At 45.6% G+C, this 27747-nt stretch overlaps 1 protein-coding gene across 4 annotated transcripts in view; it reads left to right on the top strand.

Moving 5' to 3' along the window:
* The first annotated feature begins 842 nt into the window (after nt 1-842).
* Nucleotides 843-27747, top strand: part of HOMER2 (homer scaffold protein 2) — a 56353-nt gene continuing 29448 nt past the window's right edge. For 2 of the 4 annotated variants that reach the window (XM_039557562.1, XM_039557561.1), the window contains exons 1-2: nt 843-1089; nt 24143-24299. In XM_039557562.1, the coding sequence (XP_039413496.1) occupies nt 992-1089; nt 24143-24299 (255 nt within the window). In that variant the 5' untranslated portion in view covers nt 843-991. The remainder of the gene's footprint in view (nt 1090-24142; nt 24300-27747) is intronic. The other 2 variants (XM_039557564.1, XM_039557563.1) reach the window with 1 other exon arrangement.

Below are 27747 nucleotides of genomic sequence, written 5' to 3'. Positions count from 1 at the left end.
TGACACGGCTCTTCCACACTAATCCCATTTTTCCTTCCCTGGTTAGGAATCGTCCCTCTTTTTATTTTCACGAAACCTACATAATTTTGGGACCCTATGTGGCACAGATTTGCAGCGGGGCTGAGAAGGGCCAAAGGAGATTCAGTCCTCCCGACGGGATTCACACTTTTGGGCAGAGCAGCCGGGTGCTGGGTGGGTGCGGCCCCTGACCTGGGCTGCGGGGCTGGGTCTGCCAGGGCCAGTGGCCAAACAGGGCTGATACGGCCCCGTGGCTCGCAGGCTCCGCACTCCCGGCGGGAACGCGGATTCGGAGCGTGAAAAGACGCGGGGAGGGCGTGACAGTGGGAGAGAATCGCCCGCTCGTGTTTCACCGGGCATCCCTCGGCGCGGCATCGCCTCCAGTCGGAAGCGCATTCCCGGGATCCGCGCTCGGAGCGCGTCGTGCCCGCGCCGCGGAGCGGGGGCTGCCGGCGGGGCGCTCCCGGTGCGGGACAGCCGGTCCCGGACAGCCGGTCCCGGACAGCCGGTCCCCGGGGTGGCCTCACCCCTCTCGCCGTTCAGGCTCCCCGGCCGCGGGCGGGGCCGCGTGGGGACACCCCCACAACTTCACCCGAAGTTTTCTTGCCGCCTCGTCTCCGTTCCGCAGGTCGCCGGCCCCCGGCGAGGGCACCGCGGGGAAGAGATCCCGCAGCCTCCCGCCGCGGCTCCTCGCTGCCCGCCGGGGCACAACCCGCCCACCGCCGGCGGCCCGGGCCCGGGGCGGGGAGCGGAGGGGCCCCGGGGCGCGCCCACCGCCCCGCCCCGCCCCGCCCGCCGCCCCCGCGCTGCCGCCTGGCAGGGCGGCGGGTGCCGCGGGAGCTGCTCGGTGCCGCCGCCGCCCGGGAGGGAGGTTATGTAAGGGGGGAGGGAGGCGGCGGGAGGAGGAGCAGGACGGCTCTCGCCGCCGTGCAGCCGCCGTGCAGCCGCAGCCAGCCGGGGCCGGGGCGGCCGCATGTGCGAAGTGGGGACGCGGCCGCCGCTGGCCGCCGAGCGCGGGGAGCCGCCCGGGGGTGCCGCCGCCGCCGCCGCCGAAAGGTGCCGAGACATGGGGTGAGTCCGCCGGGCCCCGGCCCCGCGTGGGCACCGCGTCCCGCCCCGGCCCCGCGTGGGCGCCGCCGCCGCCCCGGCCCCGCCGCAGGTGCGGAGCGGGGAGAGCGCGGCCGCCCCGAGAGCGCTCCCCAGAACCGGCGTTTTATAACGTAATTAATCATTGACGCCCGCTCGGGAGCGGGCACGCCGCGGAGGAAGAGCACCGGCGGCAAAATCCCCGCTGGAATGAGCGGGGAGGAGCTCGGGATGTGGCTGAGCGGGGCTGGTGCGGGGCCGGGGGTCCGGTCCCTGGCCGGTCAGCTGCGGGATGTGCAGCGAGTTCATTGTCAGACGTTCCACGCGCTGGTTCAGCGAGAGCTCTGGCTGCTGGAGGCACACGGTGAACTTGCCTGAATTGTGCCGGGTGGTCCCTAATTTGTGTAAATATTTCCCCCTTTAATTTTTTTTTTTTTTAACATGCCAGAAGTCTCTGACCACATGTGGTGGCCTCTTGGAGAATTCAGCTTGGTCTTTCCAAAAATTAGTCCTGCATTTTTGCTATCCTCTAACTTACATGAGGGGACAAAGGCCAAATGCTGGCATTAGGGCAATTTGTGAACTAAATATCAGGAAACAGGTTAAGGTTGTGCCTTTGGCTTGAACTATATATAGGTTTGAGATCCTCTCGACCAGAATGTCTTGGGGGATTCCAAACCCACACATTTAATTTACTTTATTTTTATCCTATTATGTTCTCTTACACTTTTTCCTTGCCTCTCCTCACCCCCCTGTGGCAAGGAATCGTTCTCTAGTTTCTGAGCTTCCTCTTGCTGCTTTCAAATGTCCAAATTCCCACTACAGATTTGTTGAGTGTTGTCAAAGTGATATAATTCGAGAGTATGTGGATAAATAATGAATTAAAATGACATGCATGTGTCTGAATTTGATACCCGGGAGTACTAAAGAGAAGTACAGGGGCAGAGGGAGAAATAGGATCTAAGTGAGTATCTCCACACGTTTCTCTTCAGGATTACAAAGGGCTCATCTGCTTCTTAATTATGCAAAGTTTCACTGGAAAATAAAAGAGAAACTGTCCTTGGGGCTGGAGAAAGGAGTATCAAAACCTGTCTGGAGCAGCACTGCCCCGCAGAGTCCAGGATGGTCAGAAACATCCATCCACGGGAAACTTGGCTCTGTCGCTTTACCTGGGTGTCTCTAAAGGCAAATATTTTTGTTGTTGTCATTTTTAACCGTTTCCAGACTGGTAGATCAGTTTAGCTGGGGCTTGGAGAGAATTGAGTGGAAGATCACAGTGGTCTCCCATCCTTTCTGTCAGCTGTAGTTCTGGGCTCGGTGTGGTCCTGCTGTGCCTCCAGAGCTGTTCAAGCTGCGAAGGACTTGAAGGCTTTTGAGGGTTCTGGTTGTGCTCCTGTCTGTGCTCCTACAGGCACTGTCAGGTCATGCAGACTTACAGGGAGCAGGCGCATTCACTAGTCTAGTTCAATACCCTGATTTAATGTGTTTCTCAGTTATTTCAGTCTTACACTGGTGCACGTGAGATCAAGTTCCCAGTGTCAGTCATTGCCCGGGTTTCAGCGTGGGTTGTACCAACTCCTGCACTCTGCACAGAGTTCAGACAAGGTGTTTGGTGAATATGCATTTTTCCAGTGTCTCACTTCATTATCTTGCCATTCACCTTTCTGATCCAGAGAACTTGGAAGTACAATTACTGCAGTTGTGGTTTAGCACACATGACACAGGAGCAACCTCCCAGTTTTCTTCCGGTTTCATCTGTGCTGGAAATCCTTCACCTCTGCATGCTCTAGCTTTTCCTTCTGTGGAACGGGAACCTCTATACTCACATGTCTTTGTGAAACAAGTTGTTGTCAGAACATAGAGATCAGTCATTCTTACTTGGACGAATATATTTTGGCCCAGGCATTTGAGTAGGATTTGCTTCCTGGGCACATTTTGGTGTCACATATGGGGCATGTACTCATAGAAATTGTGACAATGACTTGATTCTTAGCTCTTAAAATGTTTTTTCTTTTACTCTCCTTTTTTCTTTTTCCTGGGGGGTGACCATTGCTAATGATTCATTTAAATGCTGCCTATGGATTTGGCAGTGACTGATGGTGCTATGAAACCTGATACAGCTACTTGAGCTCAGCAAAGCAAAGCTATTTAAATTGCTTATTAGCTTTGAGCTGAGCTATTTAAACTGTTGGTTTAGTTCAACTTACTAGGCAGAGAGGTAGTGTCAAGTTTTACAAAAGCAATTTACATGTTTTTAAAAAAAACTAATGCCTGTAATACAGGGAATATGAAAACAACTCTGTAAAAAAGTGACTTGGAAAGAATATCTGATCCAGTGTCCATAAAAGTCAATGTGAAAGTTGCTGCTGACTGAAAACCACTGTATTTTGGTCAAGACACTGTTAAGAATCTCGCTGGACAAATGTCTGCTTTAAAGGGAATGAATCTTTTCCCAGATCACCTCTTTCTTCTACCCAGCATATCTGATAGCTGCTGTTACCTCAATCTCTCAGAGCTTAAACTTCAGCTATTTGAAAACCACAATGTAACACATTTCCAGCTGTAGAAATCTGTGTCTGAAAATACCACCTGCTTTGTCTCTTGCTGTTGCAAGCCAAAGGCTGACACAATCAAGGAAGTGTCTCTGATGTTAGTGGGCTGTACCTACTCATCTAATAGCCGTGGTCTGATTCACTGTGACCTCGGTTTAATCAGTCTAAGTTAAATTTACAGTTATAAAGATGCTTGAGGTTTAGATATTAGCTGATTTAAGAAGGTGTTGGATAGCTGTTTAATCTGTGCTTAAATTCTTTTATTATTTTCATTTCTTTAGTATCTTTGTATTTCCTTATCTATCCATTACAAATAATTTCTGTTGTGAGGTGTGTGACAAGTATCTGGTTTAGATTAGACCTGTAAATCTCTTCACTGCTGCTGAAGCTGTTATTTATATTATCTGTTGGATTAACACTCAACCGATTTAAATACCCTCTAGCATTTAAATTGTATTTTAATTCTGTTTTATAAATCATATCAAAATGACAATCAGGCCTTTGACTGTTAGAAATTATTGCAGAAAGCTGCACAACCATGTAGAAATGTGTGCTGTACAGGTTAGTGCTGAACTAGCTCACAGCACACCTTTCTTTTGCCAACATGAGATGTCTTCTCTTTGCTGCTTCCTCAGGGGCTAGTGGGGTAATTTGGTCCCCTCCAGTTGGGATCTGTCCATACCTCTCCAGGTGAGCTTTGAGCCAAGCACCAGAAAGTTTGGAAAAGGCGAGTTTCCAAGCCTGGATCAGGCAGTGAAGTAACCTCATCTTAGGGAGATTGATCTCTTGTACAAAACTCTGTTCTCCCTGTGATACAAGGGGAAAGGTGCAGTTGGGGCTGTATTACTGAGGGCAGCCATATGTAGTGTTTTTATTATGCACTGACATTTGAAAGATCAGGAAAGTGCCTTGCTCTCCTCCCCGCTGCTGTCAGCAGTACTAATATCCATCAGCCAACACGTGGCTTTATTTGGGGAGTAAAAGGCAAAAACTAATGTGAGGGTGAGGAAAGAAGGAGATAAACAAAGCAGAAGATGTGATGAAGCTCGTGTTAGAGGAAGACAGTAATTTTGGAGGGGGTTCACTTTCTGGTACCAGCAGTACTTCAGAAACCATGGTGATAAGCTTTGCCTGGAATAGTGTTGTTGCAGAGGAAATTCACCTTGGCTTTCATCCAGCTCCTGCTGAAATCCACGGGAGTCTCACACCAGCTCCCTCCAAAGTTTGGCCAGGCCATCTGTCTGGGAGGGAAGGGGGGACCCTGGGAGTGGCAGGCAGAGAATGGCACCTGGCTGTCACTGCAGTCTGGGGTCCCTCAAAGCAGGGCTGGGATGAGAGGATCCCTGAGACAGCTGAGTTGGTACTGTGAGCTCAGGGACTCCTTTTTTCAGATTTTAAGGTCAGCAGCTTCAGTTCGGTCCCCAGCATAGCTCAGGGGAGCAGATTATACCCAGCTGGTGGTGGTTTTGGTGTTCAAGGAAAGGGACTGAGATCTGATAGATGCTGAGGCTGTTCATCTCATGGTTTTTGAAGCAGCTGGCTGGGGGTGCTTGATTCTTCACAGCCTTGATTCCTGACGTAGCTACTTCCATTTTGCAGGGTAGATATAAATGGGTGTTGTTGTGACTTGGAGAATTCTGTCTCTGTACAGATACGGGTATCTGTACAAAAGCCAGTGGAAAAGTCAGGTCCATCCAGAGAACTTTGTGTTCAGGAGCAGTATTTGGGCTCACCGAAATGATGGGGAAGCTCCATTGACCTCAATAGTAAGTAGTCTCTTGCAAATGTTGAACTCAATTTATGTAAAGTTAGAGAGGCAGGGAGCTTGGTGGGGTGGGTGAAAGAGAGGGAAGAAAAGACCAGACAGCAAGATCCTCGTAATGATTTGTGTGTGCTTAGAGTTTTGGTGTGGTTGTATTCAGGTAAGTGAACAAACCTGTAACAGTGTTTTGTCCAAGTGACTTCGCCTCTCACAACCAGTGAGGAGTTCACAGCACTGCAGACAGATGCACACAGCTGAATTTATAGGGTCTGCTATAGATCACCAAATTATGAGGAGAAATCTGCCAGTACCACAACTAGTTTGAGTGCTCTGCTGCAAGTTTCTCGGACATTTGCTCATGTAGACTATGCTGTGGAAAGAGTGAACAGAAAGACGACTTAATGCCAAGAGTCATCACAGTCAAGTTGCTTTCAGCTGCTAACCTAATTAATTACCACTGTTAATTTGATTATCACTTGAGAAAAATCGTATAAATAAAATATTCTCCACAAAGTTGGGATGTCCCTGAAGCCCTTCTTTCTATTTGAAAAGAGAATGGTGAGTAGGTCTCCTGATAACAAAGGCATAATTTGAAATGTTAAAAAGAATTATTTGATGTTCAGTTCCTTTAAACTGAAACTTTTTAAACTGTCCAAGATCTGATAAAATGTCTCAAACTGTTCAAACATATTCCCAGGATGACTGAAATGGGCAAAGAAGGACAGTGAGTTTGCTGAGAACCCAGGAGCAAGGGCATCGGCCTGGTTTTGCATCTAGATTTTCTACAGTGCTGTGTATTCATTTTATTCATTCATTTGGCTCTGTTATTGCAGTGCCTAAGATAAATAGCCTCACCCATGAACATACACTTAGGCACTCGTAAGTATTTTGAATCAGCTGTTGGTTTTCCTGTTGGCTTTGTGATAGGGTGTGTGCAGAGTGGGAAGGTCCTCATTCCTCAAGGTTGCTACATGGTCAAATCTCTGTCTGCTTTCACCTTGAATGCTCTCCATCGCCTTTTGCACTCTGTGCACTGCAAATACAGTGTGAGTTGTTTATCCTGTGATTTGGTCATGGTTCTTTAGGATGTAAATGTGCTCAAAGGAATGTATTTCAACTATGTTTCTGTGATAATTCAGCTGTACCCTGTAAATAGCTGATGATCCAGTTCTTAAATCTCAGAATGTGACAAGGGCACTGCCTTCAAAGACAGGAAGTGTTTAAACTTGAGCCTTAAAGAAGCCCTTTTAATGGGAAGAGCAATTAGGCAGGGAATAGACAATTAGCATCTGGGAAGGTTGCTGCTGCGCCGCAGCCACGCACCACCCAGCACAGGTTAGGGATGGTGTGAGTAGGGCTTGTGTAATACACCCTCATGCAAAATGTACAAGATGAGATTGGATGATGCAGTTGATCTTTGATTGTATTTTTGGTGACACATCCTAGCTGCTCTCTGCCTGTTTGTAAGAGAAGTCTGCCCGCTGCTGCCGGCTCGGGTGCTCTGTGCTGAGCTCATGTGTGACACGAGGAGCTGGCTGCTTACTCCTCATTGACGTAGCAACTATTAGAGGCTGCTGGACCCTCTGCATCACTTGGAATTGCTTCGTAATGGTAATTTTGCCACTGGGGTCAGGATTAAAATGAAGATAATATTTTAAATAATTGATGCTCGAGGCGTTTTAGGATTTGTTTAAAAAAAAATGGATGTTGCTGGCTGACATCAGCAAGCGGGACAGCCTGCTTAATGACTCATAGGGGAGCAGGAGCTCTGCTGTGTAGGTGTTCTAGGATTTGTGGGCTCCATGTATGAAGGCTAGCAAGAGCTGTAGCTGCAAAACAACAGTGGCTTTATCATGGAGCAAGAGCGTGCAGATTTGAGACAGGGGAACGAGGGAAAAGAGGGCGATGGAGGTGTGAGCAGCAGCGAGTGCTGCTTACTGTGCAAACCTGTTCCCTTCAGTGGCACCGCATCCTCCTTTCCCGCCTCCTCCGTGCACTGATCTGATTTTATTTATTTGACGTGGTTTATCAAAATGCAAGATTGTAAGAATTCCTGAAGGGACAAACTGTTTCCTTTCCATCTGGAAGTTTCACTGCAGCCTACAGGATTTAGAAACTCGAACCCTTCTGAGATTCAAAAAGAAAATTTCTGTAGAAGTTGCACTTTTCTGCCTGCTCATCAAGAGGCCTGGGAGAGAGCCCTCCAGAGCTGCCAGTGTTGTTCCCCATTAGCATTTTCTTTATAATAACAATAATAATAATAATAATCCTGCAACTGCAGTCTTATCAGGCAATGTTTAGTACCTCAGTGCAGCAAGACAGCAAAGGCCTCTGTGGAATACATTTAAAAAATATGTAGCCAGCTTGTAAAATATTTTTTCCTAAAGCTGCTTCTGCCTGTACTGAGGATCCTTCCTTGTGGAACTGTGAAATGGTGCTGTATGACTGAATAAATACTTGTTGTTTGCTTAACACTTTGCAGTAGATTCTCCTCAGATACGGAACCCCTGTATTTCTTGGGGGGGGAAAAATACAGAATTTTAATCTTGCTTGGCACTGAAGGGAAATCTTGATGTTATATGTGGAGGTGTGAGCATCTTATTTTTAGTATTCAATTACTTATTGTTTCATCCCTGGAAGAAGAACAGTGTAGCCAGAGCTGGGGAATATTCAAAGCTTTTCCTTTTGAAAGGTAGTACTTCAAGGTGCACACTGTCTCCCCTCATGTTAATTGTGTTGCACTGGCTGAGTCAAGTTCTCTGTTGTTGGTGAGTTGCTCTGTAATCTGTAACAGCAACACTTCATTGTTGCCTTTGTTTCATTCCCTGGTTTTATCAGGCTTTTGTATTCCAGCTTCCCACTATGAATCTGTGGCACACATCTAAAATGTCTCTCTGCAGTTGTTTGTGGGAACATATGATGTGTTTTGTGATACTGAAAATGTTCAATAAGAGCATTTGGAAGAGCATTGTCTGAGATGAGATGTGCAGAATGTCCCCAGCCAGCACTCAGGGCTGTGCTGGGGCACCGAGCTGCTTGGAGGATGCGTGGGAAATGCGGGGAGAGTCTGACACATTTTTATCATTTGTTTCAGAGATGGTGGTGTCTAAAGACGAGGCAGGAGCTCTGTTCTGGTGGGTAGTTCAGACACTTGTGCAGAGATGGCAACAGCATAGTTGTCCCTGTGTCCCCCAACCACCCCAAGTCCTACAAATCACATAGATAAATTTGTATGAATTACAGATTTAAAACTTGTTCCATGCCTCCAAGTGGCAGATCTGGCTTGCAGAGACTTGATGACAATTGCCCATGGAGGATCCTACCCTTTTGGGATAGAGCAGCTTCTGGCATGCAGGATGATGTGATGCCAATCCTGAAGATGACGTCGTCAGTCCCTATTAGCTTAACTTTTTCCCAGAGCTGTCAGTTTGGATTGCTCTGGTGTCCCTCCATAAGCATGCTTCCACCATGTAGCATGTCCTGATGTGGAAGTGGGGTTTCACAACTTAAAAGCCACAAGGTGGTCGGTTCAATCTCATTCCACCTTTATACAAAGGAGGAGGTTCACCCTCTCTCTTAAACCCTTGTATAGCATATATGCACTTCCCTTTTTTCACTTTTCTTCTCTCTTAATATTACTTGTGATGAGCCTGTATCTTGTGTGGTCTGTACATAGGATGTACCTAAGCACTGCCCCTCCAGGTAAAGTCCCTGCTTCTTACACCCTCACGTGGTCCAAACCCCTGATAAAAAACCCTCAAAGCTGAAATACTCCTCCCTGACCTGCCAGGAGGTTTCTGCCTCCTGGTTTTCTTTCAGGACAGAAGGTGGGCAGTGCTCATGGGCACAGTGTACAGCAAGGGCACAGCTGTCGCCCTTGGGTGTGCAAGGAGGAGATAAAGCAATCTTTGCACTCAGTTCATGTTCATGTTAAATTCAGTGATTGTCATAATAATCCCCTCTCCTCCAGCTGTGATAGGAACAAATTTATTCTTTTATGAAATAATAAAGGAGATTCAGTTGCCTAAAACTTTACAGCGCACAGGTGAATGAGAGCTCTCTTTTCATGATTATTCTATGCTTGACAGCTGTTTGTCACTTACATAGTCCATTACAGGAGATAGCTAATTTTCTGTTGCCTGTTGTTTATAGAGTTGCTCCTCATAAACTTGTATTTAAAGTGTCTTCTAAAAATGCTCATTCATAAAAAACACTCTAATTTGGTTTATGGTACTTTTCAAGAAGAACAGAAACTGGCTTGACTGAGAGCAGGGATCTCACTGTCACTTCACTACGCCCACCCAAATTCAAGGGAACGGAGTTAAAAGCTTGAGTCTGTAATCTCAGTTACAATGAAACACAATAGCTGTGAAGCAAGGACCAGATCCCACGCTCTGGTGAGGGAATTGTTGGTTTAGGAGTTATTTGGGGTAGATGGGGAGGCTGCTCATCTCCTCCCAGGCAGATCTAGAAGTGTGTATGTGCCCGTGCTTCCCTGGGGAACTTTTCTTACCCCTCTGTGCCTCTTTCACCTTCCTGTGTGCTTTGGGGCAGGGGAATGGGTATTTGTGCACAATGTGAAATTCCACTTTGTCTTTTGAGAGCTCTGAAGGACAAATAATGTCTTTAAAGTTTGATGTGATCCTCCAAGACTTTCCCCAGACAGAAGGTTCTGAGCATGTCTTTTCTGAGACCTTCAAAATTGCATATAATGGGAGATGCATCAGCTTTCAAGGAGGTGGTTGTGTGCAGCCTGATGCTCCCAGCAATCTCTCTTGCCCTGCTTTGCCTCTCCAGACTTTTCTGCAAAGCCTGTGGTTTTGCAGAGGGCTGTAGGGACAACTTCCTTCATCAGCTGGACCTAAGCCTGGGGTAAACACATCTCCTGTGGTTGTGGTTACCTGCTTTTCCCTCTACAGGGAAGGTCTGTTCTGAATTTTTCAGCCACAGAGTAATAATCCTGCATATGTATTGTTCAGATCTTTGCAAGAACTTTTCTCCATTGAGTTAGAAATTAGCATTTCAAATTCTATGGGGGAGAAGTTGCCAAAGATTTTTTTATATTTTAAGCTTAGAATTTGGAATGGAATCAAAATATCTAATCCACTTTGCATTCCCTGCTTGGTCTTTCCTCCCTGCCTTACAAATTGGCATCCTTGTCCTTTGGAGGGAGAGCAATATTGTGCAACTCTGTACAGCTTCTCTTGTGAAATACCAAAGTAATATTGCAGTGATTTCCAACACCCTTCCCAATGACTGTTAAATTAGCACAAGTGACATGAGGTTGTGCTGGGAAGAGTTTATGCTCATCAGCTGCTTTACAGGATGACCTCTGAATTATTGGCCAGAAGACAAAATAGACACGCAGCAGCTGGGAACGATTTGGGGTGGTTCGGTGCCGTCTGTTATTCCATAAAAGAACAGCTGATTTCTCTGAGTTAAATAGGTGGACCAAACTTTGCACCTTAGAGCTAAGTTACTTTCCCCCTCTTTCTTTTCTTTTTCCATCTCATTTCTGGCACTTTTTCTTCCCTGGTAGTGAGGTTGGAGCGGCTGCTGCTGCCTGGGGGGACAGCCTGGCCGGAGCCCAGGGTGGCAGCAGCTCCAGGCCCGGGTCAGCGTTGGCTGGGAGGCACATGGAAAAACACAGGGCTAGTCTGCGTTGTCTAGGGAGAAATGGGCAGCTGAAATGCTTTTCTGCTGCCTTTCAGGGGTAGTAAAGCTTCCTAAATATCCCTCTATTTAGGGAGACCTGCAAAAGAGGCCTTACAAATCAAATAGATTTAATTCTTTGGGTGCGAAAGTGTGAATGTGTGAAAAGCATAGTAAGAATTTCTCACCAGTTGGCATCTTGTCCTCAGTGGCTGAGCAAGTACTTGATCCATTCTGCATACCAACACCAGGCATTAATTTTAGATCACAGGGACTATGAAGAGTGCAGTTTCCAGCTCTTGACTTGCTGTATTTTACTTATGGAAAATAGGGGAAACTGATACGTGAACTTTTTTCTCCCCCAGCGAGGGAGGTGGCTGTTTCCACTAGCAAGGACTTTCCTATCATGAAAGTGCATGTGAAACAAAACAGAATGCAAAACATCATTTTCAATCCTATTTTAAAACAAATAATTGTTCAGAATTCTGTTCTAAAAGTGAAGCAAAAAATCATTTAATTTGTGTAATATGGGTTTATTATTCTAGCATAACCATCTGTGGAGAATTTGAGCTGATTTTGCTCTCATTTGTTTGGTATAAATAAGCAGTAACTTAGACCAGAAGAGGATCGGGTCTCCTGCATGTATTCTCCCATTGCTCTGAAGAGTGAATTCACTGCTGCATAATAAATCTCACAAAAGTTTTAAAGCCCCACAGCCAAAGTATGAGTAAAGGATGCAGCCACAGGCGTGTTGTGCCCTCTGGGATGTGTAGCAGCCCGGTGTGGTTTGGGTGCAGTTGGTGAAGGCGCTGAGCCACCGGTGCCGAAGCAGCGCTGCAGAACCTCGCGGTTCGTGGCTGTGGGCTTGGCAGTGAGCAGGGTGAGCCTCTGGTCGCTGTTCAGCTGGTTTCATTTGTTTCACAGGATTGCTGGGGCGTAGTTCTGTCCCCTCCCAGTTGACTCCTCTTTTGGGGGTGGACATGCAGGTTGCAAAATGCATTTAGTGCATGTATAGTCATAGAATGGGTTGGGTTGGAAGGTGCTGTGGAGACCATCTAGCTGTAACCTCTCTGTCACGGGCAGGGACACCTGACGCCAGACAAGGTTGCTCAAAGCCTCGTCCAGCCTGGCCTTGAACACTTTCAGGGATGGGACATCCACAACCTCTCTGGGCAACCTGTGCCAGTGCCTCACCAGCCTCACAAGGAAGAATGTCTTCCTATTATCTAAACTTGCCCTTTCAGTTTAAAGCCATTCCCCCTTGTTCTTTCACTACATGTCCTTGTACAAAATCCTTCTTCAGCTTTCCTGTAGCCCCTTTAGGTACTGGGAGGATGAAAACCCCAGCTGTCCCAGCCTGTCTCCAGAGGAGAGGTGCTCCATCCCTCTAATCATCTCCGTGTCCTCCTCTGGACTCACTCAAACAGCTTCATGTCCTTCTTACGCTGGGGGACCCAGACCTGGATGCAGTATTCCAGGTGGGTTTCACAAGAGCAGGTTAGAGGGGGAGAATCACCTCCCTTGACCTGTTCTTGGGATGCAGCCTGGAGTATGATTGGCTTTTTGGGCTGCAGGTGCACATTGCTGAGTCAGTCCTACTCCAGAGGTCCTGTGTTCAGGATTTGGGCAGTCCTCTGCTGGATTTGAGGGGGGCAGAGTTAGGTATGTGGCTGCCTTTAAAAGTAGGACAATAACTTCAGCATCATTTCCACCAGAGAGAAGAGAAGCAACGAGAAATACCAGGAGAAGGAAGCGTATGTCTCAGTGCCACCAACTCCTCGGGCAGCTGGCAGAGAGTGGCACTAAACAGGGGCCGTGCAGAACAGCTGAAATGAGGCACAGTGTGCCCTGTGCTCACAAAGCCCTGAGCTCCAGCTGAGGGCCCAGCACGCAGCCGGGTCCATCGATAGCCGCGATAGCCGCGGGCCCTGGAGCCTGCACGGAACGGGAATCCTGGGAGAGAGCCCAGCCCCCGAGTGCCGGCCCAGCCGAGCCCATTGTTTTTATCTCCGTTCCTGGAAAAATCACTTTAGATCATCTCATCATTTTAAACATTTGGTAAGTGTTAATATACTTTCAGCTCAGTGGAAATAATCACCATATGGCTGTAAGATTTGCCATCTGTCCAGAGACGCTGCAATACAATTAGTCCATGTAGTCCATTTATCAATCTATAAGTGACAATATTCACAGTCCTGGCAACTTGGGCTGCTGACAGTATCAGCACTTGCATAGGCCTACCTGTCTGCCCTTATTACATCAATATATAAATGAGATGGAAAAAATCCCATCATTCAGCTGTGTCCTTCACCCTTGACAGAAAGGAAAGAAGTCTGTATTAGTCTAAATGAGACTGAGGAAATGGTATGCCTTAATTTTTGTAGCACTAATTGGATTTTTTAATGTCTAGTAGACCTTAATTTCATAAGGCAAAGCCAGATTTATGTGCAGTCTTTCAATCAAGAAATACCAGCAGGACAGAGTATATCACAGACAAAAAAAATATTATGTCCTCTCCTGTTGTATTAATTCCCAAGGCACAAAAAGCTAAATACTACAAACATGAGAAAAGTCATCATTAGCATCATACAGGTAAGAATTTATTTCCAAGGTTTCTTGTTTGACTTCAGAAAAGCAAGAAGAGAGTTTTTTCAGCAGAGTGAATATATTTTTTTTAAAAGGTCAAGGCCTTTTGGTTTTAAAGCTGTTAATGATCTGACATTATAAGGGTTCTGACTTTTGGCTGCTCCTGCCAGTCTCTCCCCTGGCCTGTGTCCTAGCATGACCCTTTGGGACTGTCACCTCCTTAAAACTGGGGTTAGATTTGGAATAGCTAATGCATATCCAGAAAATAATTTGAATGTTTTATTTGGTTTTGCATATTACCCAAACTCATCTTGCATAATAAGTTTATAAAAGGCATGTGTGCTGTTTTGTTTATTCTACAAATTTTCAGCCAGCCCACACTAATTTTTGAGACTCTGCTGACAGGGAAATGTAATTTTTTGGGCATATTTGCTTTATAGCTGTAGTTATGGAACCTGTATAGCTTGAAAAATGGTGATACTTGAAATGAAATCCTTCCATACACCACACTTTGTATAACCTGTGTGTAACCTACAATGTTGGAGGCATGGACATGCAGAAATGAGAGGTGCCAATGGAACAGGTCTACAGGGATCAGAAACAGGTGGCTGTTGAGGTCCAGGAATTTCTGTGGTAAGTTTCTCCCAACATGACCTGCAAATGTGTACGCTTTGCAGTGTTAGCAGGTTGCAGGGGTTTTGTTTTGTGGGGTTTGTGGCAAGGGAGGTGGTGGTTTTTTGTTTCGTAGGTACTGTATTGCTCACAAATAACCTGTTGGTTAAGTTTTTCAGGTTAGTAGTTCTCTCTGAAACTCAGGACATTGCCAGAGGAGCCTCACTTTTGTGCTGGGACTGCTGACAGCTTTTTATACCAACAAATAATGTACATATCTGAGATCTGTACTGTAAATCTGACGGCTACAGATGGTGTTATATTTTTAAAGATCAAAGTGAATAATGTTGGCTTCTAAATGTTTGAAATTTCCTTTGTATTTTTAACTTGAAGCAGAAGAAATGTGTCATTCTGTTATCTTATTGGCTACCAGCAGCTCCACGGGTGCTAGGAGCTGTGTCCCCCAGTTCCTGAGAGAGCTGCTGCCTGCGTGCAAGCAGCAACCAAGGCATTCTGCCTGTTGATTCTATTAGCCTGTTAAAATCACCAGAAGATGAGAATCTGCTTCTTTTCAGATTGTCAAATATAGACTGCATTGAGTGGGGGCTGAGGCTGGCTTTAGCCATGCCTCAATGTGCCCAGCACCTTGCCCTTGCAGCTCTGGGGTCCCTGGCTGGGAGCACTGGGGCTGTGCTTGCACTGGAACCTCTCTTTCCTGTTTTTAATACACTGCCTTTGGTGCTCTTAACTACATTTGTTGCTTTTTGTCTTCTATATGATTTGCTCTGGAAGGAGGCTGGTAGGATCAAATCAATTTAAACATGGCAGTGCTGTTGCCAGCCTGGTGCTGCTCTCAGCACGGGCAAGTCAATACGTGCGCTGAAAACCCAGTGTGGGCATTGCTTTGCATCTTTCTAATCTCTTCCAGAGCAAATTGCTTATCCTTTAATTAATTTTTACATCCTTAGATTTCATTACAGACACGGGGCCTTGTATTAAACCATCTGTTGGTGCCCTTTTTCTTGCAGACCCGAGGGTGTTGTTATCCCAGGTGCTCTGGCAGCAGCCCGGGTGGCAGCGTGTCCCAGCACAGGGCACAGCCGTGTCCTGCCCCTGGTGGTGGCCAGCGAAGCCCTATCGTTTCCTTCTGACCTTACAGCTGGTAGAATTCCTTATTTGATCCTTGGGGCAGTAGATCAAAAAGAGTTATACAACTTGTTCTTTAAACTGAACTGATGGGCTTTTTTTTTTTTTTTTTTTTTTTTTTTTCTCCCTCCCCCGGTGTAAGTGGAAGAAAAGCCTCAGGGGAGAGCATTTGAATGGGGCATGGGAAAGCATATCGATAATTACATGCATGGATTAGTGCACAAAAGTGCTCCTCTCCAAGGATCTGCTTAGTGCTGTGGCGTTTGAAATAATGGAGTGTTTAATCATATTATTTTGCAATAGTGAAGCTTTGATTACGCCACTGATTGAAATCAACTTTTCAGATTGCTTTGTGTGAAGGTATCCTCATCAACCATGCAAATTCCTATAGCATGGGAGGAGAAAAAGTCATAAAGATGCTGCCCTGGTGGTGTCAGTGGGTTTTACATGCATACACATGGTCTTTCACTCCAGTCTTCTGTTTGTAGGTACCATGTGTTTTGGTCATATATCCCCTGACATTTAGTCTCTTCATTTTGTAAACAGACTCCAAATAGCCCATACAACCTCAAAGTACCCCAAGCCTTCTGCCAAGCAGAAGTACAAAGGATTTAAAGTAGTAACAAAGACTCCACTACTGCATTAAAGGAATTTTCTCCTTGTTTATAAATGCAAAATAAATTCCTTCCCAAGGCCAGCTGCATGGGGTAGACTTTGGTCCATGCTGGCATGTCCATGATCCAGAGCTGGCGGTCTGGGACATCCCCTTGTGCCCTTGCTCTGTGCCAGGATGGAGACTGCAGGAAAGGCACTGGGAGGGAAAGTGGTCCTGCTCCTGCAGACCTGCTCTTTCCATTCCAGGGTTTACACTTTCAATGTACAATGGCATCTCTCCCTGAAATATTACAATGCAAACATTGTGCCACAGAGGAGGCTGTGCTGAAAGCATTAACTCCACTGGAGCTGGGGTGAACAAAGAGGATATGATTTTTAACCAATCCAGAGCAATAGAATGACTTTGGGGGGCTGTTCATGTGCTGATCCAGCTTCGTTTGTCATGAGGGTAGGAGAGGTGCTGGGTGTAAACAGAGTACAAGTGTTTTTTCCAGTTTGTGGAGTTTGAATTCATTCCTTTGCAAATGGGAGGCTGTGGTAACATTACTGAGGTGCAGATTTATGGATCCCTTTTCAATGTGTTCTCAGAAAAAATCGCTGAAATGATCAGTTACACAACCAGTTTCATACACATGTGCCTCAACTTGTTTTTTTCTAGTAAGTAACCTTACCTATGGAGGATTAGTTCAGGGTCCTCTCATCTCCTGTCACTTGTGTATGAGTGTTTATTCACAGTGTCTTGAAAGGTTAATAGACCTCTGGAGATGGCCCCAAAATAAAGTGTGAGCTTTCTCAGTGCCCAGGTTAAGCCTTTTAATTTGGATATTGGCTTCATAAAGGCTCAGAGGTGGTGTGAGACCTCACAGATGTTAAAATGATTTTCATACTGAGAGCTTTCGTCCTCAAGATTTATTCTTTTGGATTTACTCAGCTACAAATAAAAAATGAGTTTAATTGATGTCTGTGCTTTTAACAGACAATTCTGTAGCTAGCTAGTTTTATTCTAAATTTTTTTCTGTCTAAGTAACTGGAACTATTATGTTTCCTATGAATGCAAGAAGCACTTTTGCTAATTATATTCTGTTGAAATAATAATGCCTGTAAATGAAGGCTGCTAAAAAGATGGATTTTTTTGCACAAATTTCATATATTCCTGCAGGTGAGTTGGTATCAAATCTAATATCAAGTGGGCACCAGAGAATCATGACTGGATATTTGAACGAGTTGCATGACCTTGCTCTTGATTAACACTGCTGCCAGATTCAGCACTTCAGCCTCATTGTGAGGAGATTGGTCTGCCTGTAAAACAGGAATTTCAAGACTGAAAAGAAGGACGTTGAGTAAATTTTGTTTTTAAAATAGCTGTTTGTTTCTCATTCTCTCTCTTTTAGGGGCAAAGTAATTTTTGTCCTAGCAGCCTGGGTTTTTCAGCAGTCATTCCCTGTGCCTTCCACCCTTTTGGAAAGGAGTGCTGCCTGGGAGCACAGGGCTTGCCTGCTGAGTACCAACACTGGCACTTTCAGGGGTGCCTGCATGCTTTTTTTTTTTTTTTTACAGAGAGAATAAAGAGCAGCAAAACCTGGGTGCAGTTGCCCCCTGCCTAGCCCAGCCCATCGCTCTGGGGCAGTTCTCCCATCCCTGTTCACAACTGGCAGTAAAGCCTCCCTCTCTCTCAGCCCTGTATTGCTCGGGGCTGTGTCTCCATCCTTACAAGTGATTTTTGCTGTGGAAAAACTGTGAGGAGGAGGGGCTGCTGGCACTGCAGGACCAATGGGAGCTGCAGGCGGGTGGTTTGCAGGCACCCCATCCCACCTTTCTCCACAGTGTGGAGGAGCAGCTGTCAAATGCACTGAGAGCCTCTCTCTGCTCTGTGCAGTCTATTCATTCTTACAATCGTCTGTTTTGTTGAGTGGTGAATATTCAGCTGTTGATTTAGCCTTTTGAATTCACATAGTCAAAAACTTCCCTGGGTAGGTGTGGTATAAAACTGCCCTGCCATGATAGTGATAGCAAAGCTGCAGAGAGGAATTGAGGTGATTAATTTTGTTTCCAGGCTTGCTAGTGGCTCTGTTATCCTGGGATGCCATCTCGCTCTCCTTGGCTGTTTCCTCAGGTGTAAAATGGAGCCATTACCCACCTGTTCTCCTCATGCTGAGTTTTGCACCCTTGCAAGTTGAAGCAGGCTCTCCTTTGTTCCTGCTGGTTGTGTAACACTGGGAGCCAGCACCAGAACCTGCCTGTGGCAGCTGCCGAGATCTGAGTGACCTGGATTAATTAGCATATGGCAATTTGGGACGGGAATGAACTGCCTGCTCTCGTAATGCCAGTTTGCTGCTACCACATCCAAAAAATGCACAGATTTAGTGTCTGCCTCTCCCTAGCTCTGCATATTGCCCGTGCTGAGTGGGCCCAGGCTGCTGTCCTGGTCCCTGACCCCAGCCATGAGCTGGGCAGTGATGGATGTTGAGGTGACAGCATCTCAGGCACTGGGCTGAGATGGCTGAATTTGCTGTGTTTGTGGAGCAGGGGATGCACTTGTTCTGACTGGAGTGTGTGCACTGAGGTCAGAAGGAGTCCTCTGACTTCATCCTCGGTCAGCGCTAAGAAGCTAATTTGTGTGGTTCTCTTTTTTTTCTGAAAAGATTTGATCCAAGATGGCACAAGTGTTGAATGCGTAGAGGTAACAGGTTGGAGGGTAATGAACTCTTAGTTTTTGCTTGGAGCAAGGATTAATATTGTGTATAAACTGCAGCTGCTGTGCTCATTGCTGTGCATGGCACCATGAACTGCAGCTTCTCCCCACAGCAGTTTTGTCTTCCTCAAAGGCCTGCCTTTACTTCAATTTTGGCATTTTGGGGAGAGGGGTCGGTTGGTGGTTAAAGTTTGAGATGTGCACGTACACACAAATGCGGATAAAAGCGGATAAAACAATTTTCACAGGTAACTTTTAGGTGTCATAACTTGCCTGGACTTTTCATCGAGATGAGCATTTCAAATAGGAGAAGAATCTCCATCCATGGGCTCAGGGGCCATCATGCAGCAGTAGATTCTAGAAAGACAGGTCAGCATCAGCCTGGCAGGGCAGCTGCACACCCCGAGGCCTGGGGACCCCGGTGCTGGCACTGCTGCAGCCAGAGGGGCACATGGGTGACTTCTGGCATCTTGGGAGACTGACTGCAGAGCTTGCTGCTTTCAAGGGGGAGGGTGTAGGTATTTGGTGCTGTTTGGGACCAAAGGCAGGAGTTTGCCTCGCTAACGTGCTCACAGCCTTTGGAGCTGTGTGCACTTTTGAGGCAGCAGTAATGCTGGGTGGCTTTGGGAGCTGGTGTTGTCACCATCCCTTTTCTGCACAGGACTTGAGGGCAGCTGTTGGGTGGCCTGGTGGGAGAGCCGTGCCCAGGCAGGGGTGGTGTGGGAACAGCACTCTTCTTTTTAGCAACATTGCTTGTTTTTGAATGGTCATAAATAAATACAAATGGCACTCCAAACTACAGTATATGTACGTAGAGGATTAATTTGTTTGATTGCACTGTCAGGCAGTAGTAGCAATGTTCAATCCAAACAGCTATTGTCACCAATTTTATCATGTTGTGTTTAGCAAATACAGTTTTTTGTATTATGACCAGTGATGGGGGATATGTCACAAAGTAGGGTTTTGCTTTGCATCTACTCTTCTTTCTTGAGATATCCTTATTATCTAGTACTTGTTACAGCACATCACTGCAGATCTGCTGGCACTGTCAGGTAGTATAAACTCAGCGTGTGCACGATGCGGGTCTGTAGCAGGAAGCACCACGTGCCAAAATCTCTGCTCTGATGTCTGCAGGCATGTGCATCCTCCACCAAATGGCAGATACATGAGGACGTGTGCTTTTAAAAAATATTTTCATTTCAATTGATAAATTAGACAGTTAATGCAAAGTTGTCTACAGTTAGTGTGGGAAGAGCACAGATAATCCTGTGCTGTAAACTAGGAATCCTTATCCCAGAAATTTTAAGTGATCTGCTAGAGAAAGTTTTTAAAAATGTGTAATTAGTGGTTTTGCCTCTGGTGGAGTACTGGAGCTCTTGTCACAAACATACTTGATGTTCCAGATCCTACAAAAATTATTTTGTCCCAGTTGCTTCATGGTCAGTGCATCCACCTGATGTGCAGTGGGCACTTCGTGCCTTTAAACGCGTTTGGGTGCTGATCCCACAGGTACCCATGTGAGGCACCATGTTGTGTTTACTACCAAAAAGGATTGCTCCCAGTACAGAAGTGTTCACTCATCAGTGCCTTATCCAGAGCTGGAGCTGGCTCCACGTGGCCCTGCACACAGATCCACGGATGGATCTCCCGGATGCCGCCCAGCTGGAGCTCGCTGTGTCCCAGCTCCGTCGGCCACCAACATCCCACAGCCCGTAGGATGCTGGCTGCCAGTCAGCAAGGACTCTTTACAGCTGAAGTGATTTAAATCACTGGTTGTGCTCATGATTCAAGTGATAAACAAGGAAATTTGAATTAAATAATTTGAACTTTTCCTAAGTGAGAGCTCATTCCCGTTGATTAGGAAGAGTAATACAAACACATGGCTTGCAGCTAGTCACACACTTGTAAAATTTGGCATGGTTGTGTATTAACCAGAAAGTGATACTGTGTCTCACACAGCTGTGGAGCACTTAGTTAGCTTCAGAATCTTGTGGTTTGCTTTTTAAATTCTTCAGAAAAGGTTAATTGCATTAAGGGAGAGTGGTCGTATTTTTACTTGAGATTTGGCTCGTATGAAGCAAGGACAGAAATTAAAGGTCGACTAAAATGTGTAAAACCATGACTTGAAAATTGTAATTATATTTATAAAACATGCTTCCCATATTTAATGAAAAAAAAAGCAGTTTCTGTCTTAAATTATATTACTGAATCAAGAATTATTAGGTGTGATTTTCTACTTTTCACGTTCTACTTTTCAAGCAGCTTTACTCTGAGCAGTCAATGTTACTGTCAAATTGACTTTTAAACAGTTGGCGTTTTTTAAGAGTATTTAATCAATAATTAACAGATTTGTTTAAAATTCATGAGATTTTAAACATTCATAAATTCTCTTTGCCTTCATGTGCGGGTCCAGGCCCGGCTGGCAGTGCTGCTGCTCCTGCTTCCCCGGGCAAACCAGCAGCCTCACGGAAGGACCAGCTCACAGGGCTCAAACCATGCAGCGTGTGCTGCAGGAGTTTCAAGTTAGCATTGCTGTTGTTTTATCATAAAAGCTGATAAATCTCTGATAAAATGGAAAGGAACCCTGGGAAACGAAGTCATTCCTCTAGCAGTAAAGTGCTTTCTTGAACGTCAGAAGTTACGAGTGAGTAAGACAGAATGATCGTTCTCAGCTGGGAGGAGCTCTGTAGGGCCGTGGTAAAGAGTTTTAAAAGTACCTAATTTCACTTGAAAATTGAGTGCCACGGTTTCATAGTTGCCTGTGTGTGCTTCAGTGGTCAGAGGAGTTTGGGATGCACGTTTCCCCCATGTTAGAGCTGTGCCGCTGGAATTTGTCGGTGCTGTTGGCTTTGCCGTCCTGCTGTGGTGTGTGGGAAAGTGGTGGCACCAGCTCCCCATGCTGAATCGTGGGCTCTGCCCCATGCCTTTGGGCTCCTTGGGGCCAGAGCTGAGCACAGAACTGCAGCAGGGCAGACACGGCCACAGAAATGCATCTTCTTAATTATTACACGGCAACACCGGGAAATCCAGGCAGTTGTGTTCTGGGGACGCTTCCTCTTCTTCAAGGAGTCACAAATCAGTCCAGGGGCTTTGCCACCTATGGCAGAAAGGCCAGACCACGTGGATCTTCCAACTGGCCCTTCCCAATCTGAGTCCCAGCTAAAGGTCAACAGATCAGCTACCTCAAATGACTTAAAATGTTTACGTTTACACGTTGCATTTTCTTTATCAATGAGCACGCTGTCACTGTGAGACAGGAAGACAAATGCAGGTGGGCTTTTTTGTTGTTGATAATCATGGGATTAGAAACAGAGGTTTTGCCTTCTTAATAAAAGAATGAATGGATAGATGGATATTTCCAGCTCTGAGCTTCACTATCCATTGATTTATCCTCTGGGATCTATGTATACAGCTCCTGTTTCAACAGTAGCAGCTTCAAGATTCCTGAACAAATAGAGACAGATAGTTGCGGGGTCTTTTCCTTCATTCTACTTTTATTATCTCCAGATTTACTTTATATGCTTACTGCCCCTGCTGCAGAGTGCCTAGGCATGGTTTTAACAGTGTTTTCTGGTGTAGGTAAGATAATGTAACAGAGTTAAAGTTGTTGTGGAATAGGTTTGCATGGAGGAAACCTTCTAAAATTTAGACTGCAATATTTAGGTCATATTACCATATTTTTAGTAGAGTCAACTGAAAATATAGAACTATGTAAAAAACAAAATAAATTTCAAAATTATTTTTCACTCAGGGAATGTGCATTTCTTAAAAGAGTAAACATCTTGGGGGAAGCTTCCCCTCCCTGAATGTTATTGCAGACAAACTCCATGACCTTTGTAGGTGTTACACTGCTAATCCTGTGTAATGGATAATGGAAGTGTTTTAAAATGTTAAGGAAACCTGGCCCTTCTTTCCACCCAGCTGAGGATGGCATCGATATTGGCATGTGAAATGTGAGCTGGGTTCAGCAAGTTACTGATAAGAACTGAAGCAAATGCTACTCTTTGACAGCTGTAATATGACAGTTCCATTGTCATTTCAGTGTATTTTGGATAAGTATTTTACATGGTTCAGCACAGCTGTCTGTCCAGAAACCTGCATGGCAGTCCCTGGGAAAATGCAGAACTCTGCATAAGTCTTGCAAGGAGAAAACCACTGTTTCATTTTCCCCCTCCTGAGGCCTTGCTGGGCTTTGCAAGTTCACTCCATCTCTTCTGAGCTCATTGTACTCTTAAATCACTTAATCTGTTTGATATTTGCAAATTTACTCCCCTCGATTTTAATTTAAATTTCTGGGTGGTAACTCTATTGTGCTACCATTGGTTTTGAATCCTGTCATAATTCTGTCAGTTACCTATTCATGATGTAATATTTTGTACAGGACAAGAATATACTGAGCGGTACACTAAATATAAAACATTATATGCTCTAGCTTTTAAGAACCAAAGCATAAAAATGCATATAAAAACTCAGCAGAGCTTGATTTGTAGTTTGCTTCTACTGCAAAACTTGGGTTAAAGGTATAGTTGGTGGTGAATTTAGTTTTATGGCATTTAAGGAAGCCTTAATTCTCATCTTTAACCTAGATGACTTTGTATGCATCACATTTGGTTCTTTTAATCCTGCACTTCTCTGCTTTTCTGTGTCGTTTGCATGGTCACATGTTGAAGGTAAAACAAAACCCCTCCATTGTGTGCACAGTGTTCTTGAGCAGAAAAAGCATCCAAGGAGGGCTGGTGTTTAGGAACGGGATGTCAGGGGTTCTCCGTTACCCACTGAGAGCCGAACAGAAAGGCAATATCTGTATCAACACTGGGGTTTGGTTGTGTTTCTTTTCCCCCTCACTTCCCAGGATGATTGACTGGTTTGCATCTAATGAAATTTTCATGCACATCCACAGAACAGTGGGATTCTGAGGAGAGAGATTAATATTTCAGTAATTATACCATGCCTGTATGTCAGCAGAGTCCTTGGTGCACCCACAGAGGAGCCCTGGCTGTAGGTAGCAGTTCACAGGAATGTCGGGAGGAGGAAATCCAGCTGGGGGGGGCTTGTTGCTTTTGGCAAAATACGTGGATGGGGAAAGAAAGAAAGAATGCATGTGAATGTCCTTTCCTGGAAGTAAATATTTTGAGGAAAAGATGGGTACTGAGGTAGTACAACATGGGGAAAAAAAAAGCCAATTGTGTTTTGGGCTATGGCGGTAACTTCAGGGTGCTGAATGTCACTTAGTGATGCCAAGGAAGGGTACTCAAGGCTGGAGCGTGGCTCAGCAGTATCACTGCTCTGTCTTTTCATTTGGGGGATTGCCAGGTGCTCTCTGCCTTGTGCTTTCAACGTGCCTGGTCAAGGCTGGGCTGCCGGGACGTTTCACCTTCCGCAGACTCATGCATCCATTTCTCCTGTCCCTCCCTATTCCAGAGAACAGCCCATCTTCACCACCAGAGCCCATGTCTTCCAAATTGACCCCAGCACGAAGAAGAACTGGGTTCCTGCAAGCAAGCAGGCTGTAACTGTTTCCTACTTCTATGACAGCACGAGAAACAGCTATCGGATTATCAGTGTGGATGGAGCCAAGGTAGGAGGCTGCAGGTACCCGGCGTGTTTCTGTGCGGAGAGGTGCGGGACTGTCAGCCCTGGCTGAACACAGAGGGGCTGCATTAAATAAGTTATAAATACTCCATTTTTTATGTAATACATTATGGAGACTTGTAGTGATAATTGGAAAAACAAAGGGCACCCTAAAAGTGATTTTTTGCCCAGCTTAGTTGATTTTCTCTCTGACGAATTCGACTTCATGATCAGTGAGCCAAGAACTTTAAAGTGTCCACATTGAGTCAGTAGCACAGTATCTGAAACAGCCACCTATATTAGGGTAGATAAGGCTGAGGCCTTTTTGGTGATAAAAATGTTCTTCCTAAAAGGAGGAAGCAGACAGATACATGCAGACTACAGCTTTTAATGTAAATGCCAGCTGCATATTCACTTTTGCCTGGCTGAACTATTTACAGTTTAGTACTTAATTTTCTTCAGCTTCCGCACTGGAGTTCATCAGCCTTAGGTGACAAGTTAAGCATGAAGGCTCTTCCCCCAACCTTTTTTCTTAATTTGTTTTGCATTACCAGAGAGTGTGCTGAAGTATTTGCTGTAAGAATCCAAATCAGTTGGACTGAATAGGTTGCTTAGACAACTGTTTTTATTGCAAACTACATTTATCCCACTGATCACTCCCTCCAAAGTCACTTGATGGGTGACCACTTTCCCCTAGCAGACCCCAGTCAGAGGGATAAACGAAAACATTTTGCTCATGTACAAAAATCCTCGGTCATTTCTGTCAGAGCACAAGCCACAGGGTAACAAGATGAGTTTACAGCCTGTTTATCTGTGTTCCTGTTTGGATAAGGATGTTAAAATATTGCTGTTCTGGGAGATAGAGATCACAGAAATCATCCTTTAATAAACCTTTTCTATTTGTCACGCCTATTTCACGTACTTGTTTTTCCAAACATCTCCTGTGCTATATTTGGTTATATATTGGCTTATAAATCAGCCACACTGCCTGCTTTAATTGATGGTAATGTTTCATTGACACCAGTGCAGCATTAATATCTCCCCGTCACAATGCTGTTTGTGCTGGTGCCTCATTCCCAGGAATGCAGCAGTTTGCAGCTGGCACACACAGCCCCTGTGACCTGCTGGGGGAAGCTGAGCCCCCCAGGTTTGCTCACACTCCATGGATGCTGCTGCTGGTGGGCTCTTGGCTTCACAAACACGGGCGAGTGCGACTTCCAAGCCAAAACTGCTGCACTCACAGCAGCGGGTCGCTTGATTTGTGGGTGTGCATGCATGCATTAAGACCAATAAATGAAAACAAAGTAATTACTGGGAAGCTGCAGGGGCAGCATATGGCCACAGCCAGAGGTCCTGCCCAGGACAAGCTGGGCACCCAAGCTTTGCTTTGTCACCTGCTCAAAAGACACTTGGAAGGAACATTCCCCCCCACCCCCCATTTTAACATGTCCCACAGGAAGGTGAGCTTGCCAGGATTAGAATTCTCCCCTGGGGCTTCCCAAGCACGAATCAATTGCTGGCCACATAAATTATTCCTCTTGTATTGAATCTTTGCTGATTAAGGAACAGGTCAAGAATAGATGCTACCTTCATGCTCACCTCTGGAGAGTCCAGAGACCCTGCCTGTCCATTTTAAGAGCACTAATTTGGAAAAAACCCCCTGTGTTTATGCCAGAATAAGTTAAAAGTTGAATTTTTCCCTTCAAACAAGTATTTTTTAGTGTTTTGACCTACTTTTCCAGGCAAAAATGAAACTGGGTAGAACTGTAGGGAAGAATATAGGCAGCTTCAGATGATGGTGTCCTGCTTTCTGTACATCTCATTAGAATAAAGTCTTCCGTGTGTTGGCAAATACCAGATGGATTAATGTGACAGCATCACTGTGGGCATAAGTTATGTCAGTTTTAAGGACAAAAAAGCTGAAGCTCAAGTAAATGAAGGGACTTGGCCCTAGAAGGAAGGCAGTGATGAAGGATGTGTATCTCTTACAACTCTCCATCCTTGTCTGCTCTGCAAAGGGGGCTGTTCTAACAGTTTATTTTAGACAAATATATATGATTCACATTGGCTTGCAGAGAAATTTCAGTTAAGTCCAACTTGTATGCAGATGTTGGATTAATTTTGAGGGGTTTTTTACCTTATGTTGACATACTAACAATAAAAATATTTGAAGTGATCACGAATACGGGGTACTTCACTTACAAATTGCTCATCACCTGGTTGCATGAGCTTGATTTTACTTGTAGCATTAACATGTCACCCTGGGCAGTGTTGAGTTGCCAGTGTGTGGAGGAGCTGTGGCAGAGCACGGGGCAGGCTGGGCAGTGTCACCCTGAGGAGTCCTTTCCTCCTGATGCAGCACTGACCTGATGGGCTGTGATCCTCGCAGGAGTGGCCTCCTCAGGCAGCTGCTGCTGTCCTCAAAGGTCTGGACCCTCCGCAGTCCTATCAGTCCTTCAGTCCCATCCTCTCTTCTCCCAGCAGGGGTAGCCTGTCCCCACACACCCAGAGTGCAGGGCAGAGGGGAGCAGCAGGATTTAGCAATGGGTTTAAGGTGAGGATTAAGGGAACTGCTGAGCTCATGTGTTTGAAGGTGTAAATATTGGTAACTCGTTTGTGAGCCTGGCTGGCAGGGGAGCTGCTTGGCTCTGCTGCCCAGTTCAGTGCAACACTGCCTTTGCCTTACCCCTTGGGGAAGGGTAGGAGAGTCAGGATGCTACACATGGAGGTGGTGAGAAAAAGGGAATAGATAGAGAGCAGGGTAGAGATAGGAAGCAGGAGCTTAACTCTTCCCTTGCAGAGGGGTATGCAGGAATCTTATGCTGAAAACCCAGAGTCCAATGTGCAGGTCAGCCAGGAGAGAGCATACACCTGCAGGTGCCAGATTCCTTCCAAATCCTCCCATCCCAATGACAGATAAACCCATTAAAATGCCTGGCAAATGAAGCCCTGCAGAGAAGAGACCTTAGATTCAAACCAGCTTGTACCACTTTAATTCCTCGTGTTTGCAAAGCTGAAGACAACAGCTCTTTAAATTCCTGCGTCTTTCACAGAGAAACAGGTGCTGTGGACAGGAGCTTACAATTTATAGCAGAAGATTTCACAGATACCATATGAGAATGTGCTGGGTGATCCTAACCAAGATACCATGACCAAACAAGGGAATAGATTAGTGTATCTTTTAATTACATTATAATTGACTTGTATGTTGTCAAGCAAGTAATTTCATCATGTTTTAAGAAGTTTCTAGCCAGAGGCTAACTGCAGCATAATGAATGCCGGAGGAAATGATACAGTAAAATGCAAGGGCACACACTGATTCAGAGTTAATGAGGCAGCCAGGAGACTTCACCGTGTGAGAGTGCCCAGTGTTGTGGACAGAAGTCAGCCCTGTTGAAAACAGACAAAACACGGTGATGATGCAGGGAGAACATGAATTTGTAAGTGTCCAATTG

The sequence above is a fragment of the Corvus cornix genome, chromosome 10 (assembly GCF_000738735.6).
Source record: "Corvus cornix cornix isolate S_Up_H32 chromosome 10, ASM73873v5, whole genome shotgun sequence".
In the NCBI taxonomy this organism is placed as follows: Eukaryota; Metazoa; Chordata; class Aves; order Passeriformes; family Corvidae; genus Corvus; species Corvus cornix.
Note: the sequence above shows the minus strand (reverse complement) of the source record. Positions and strands in the feature narration are given on the sequence as shown.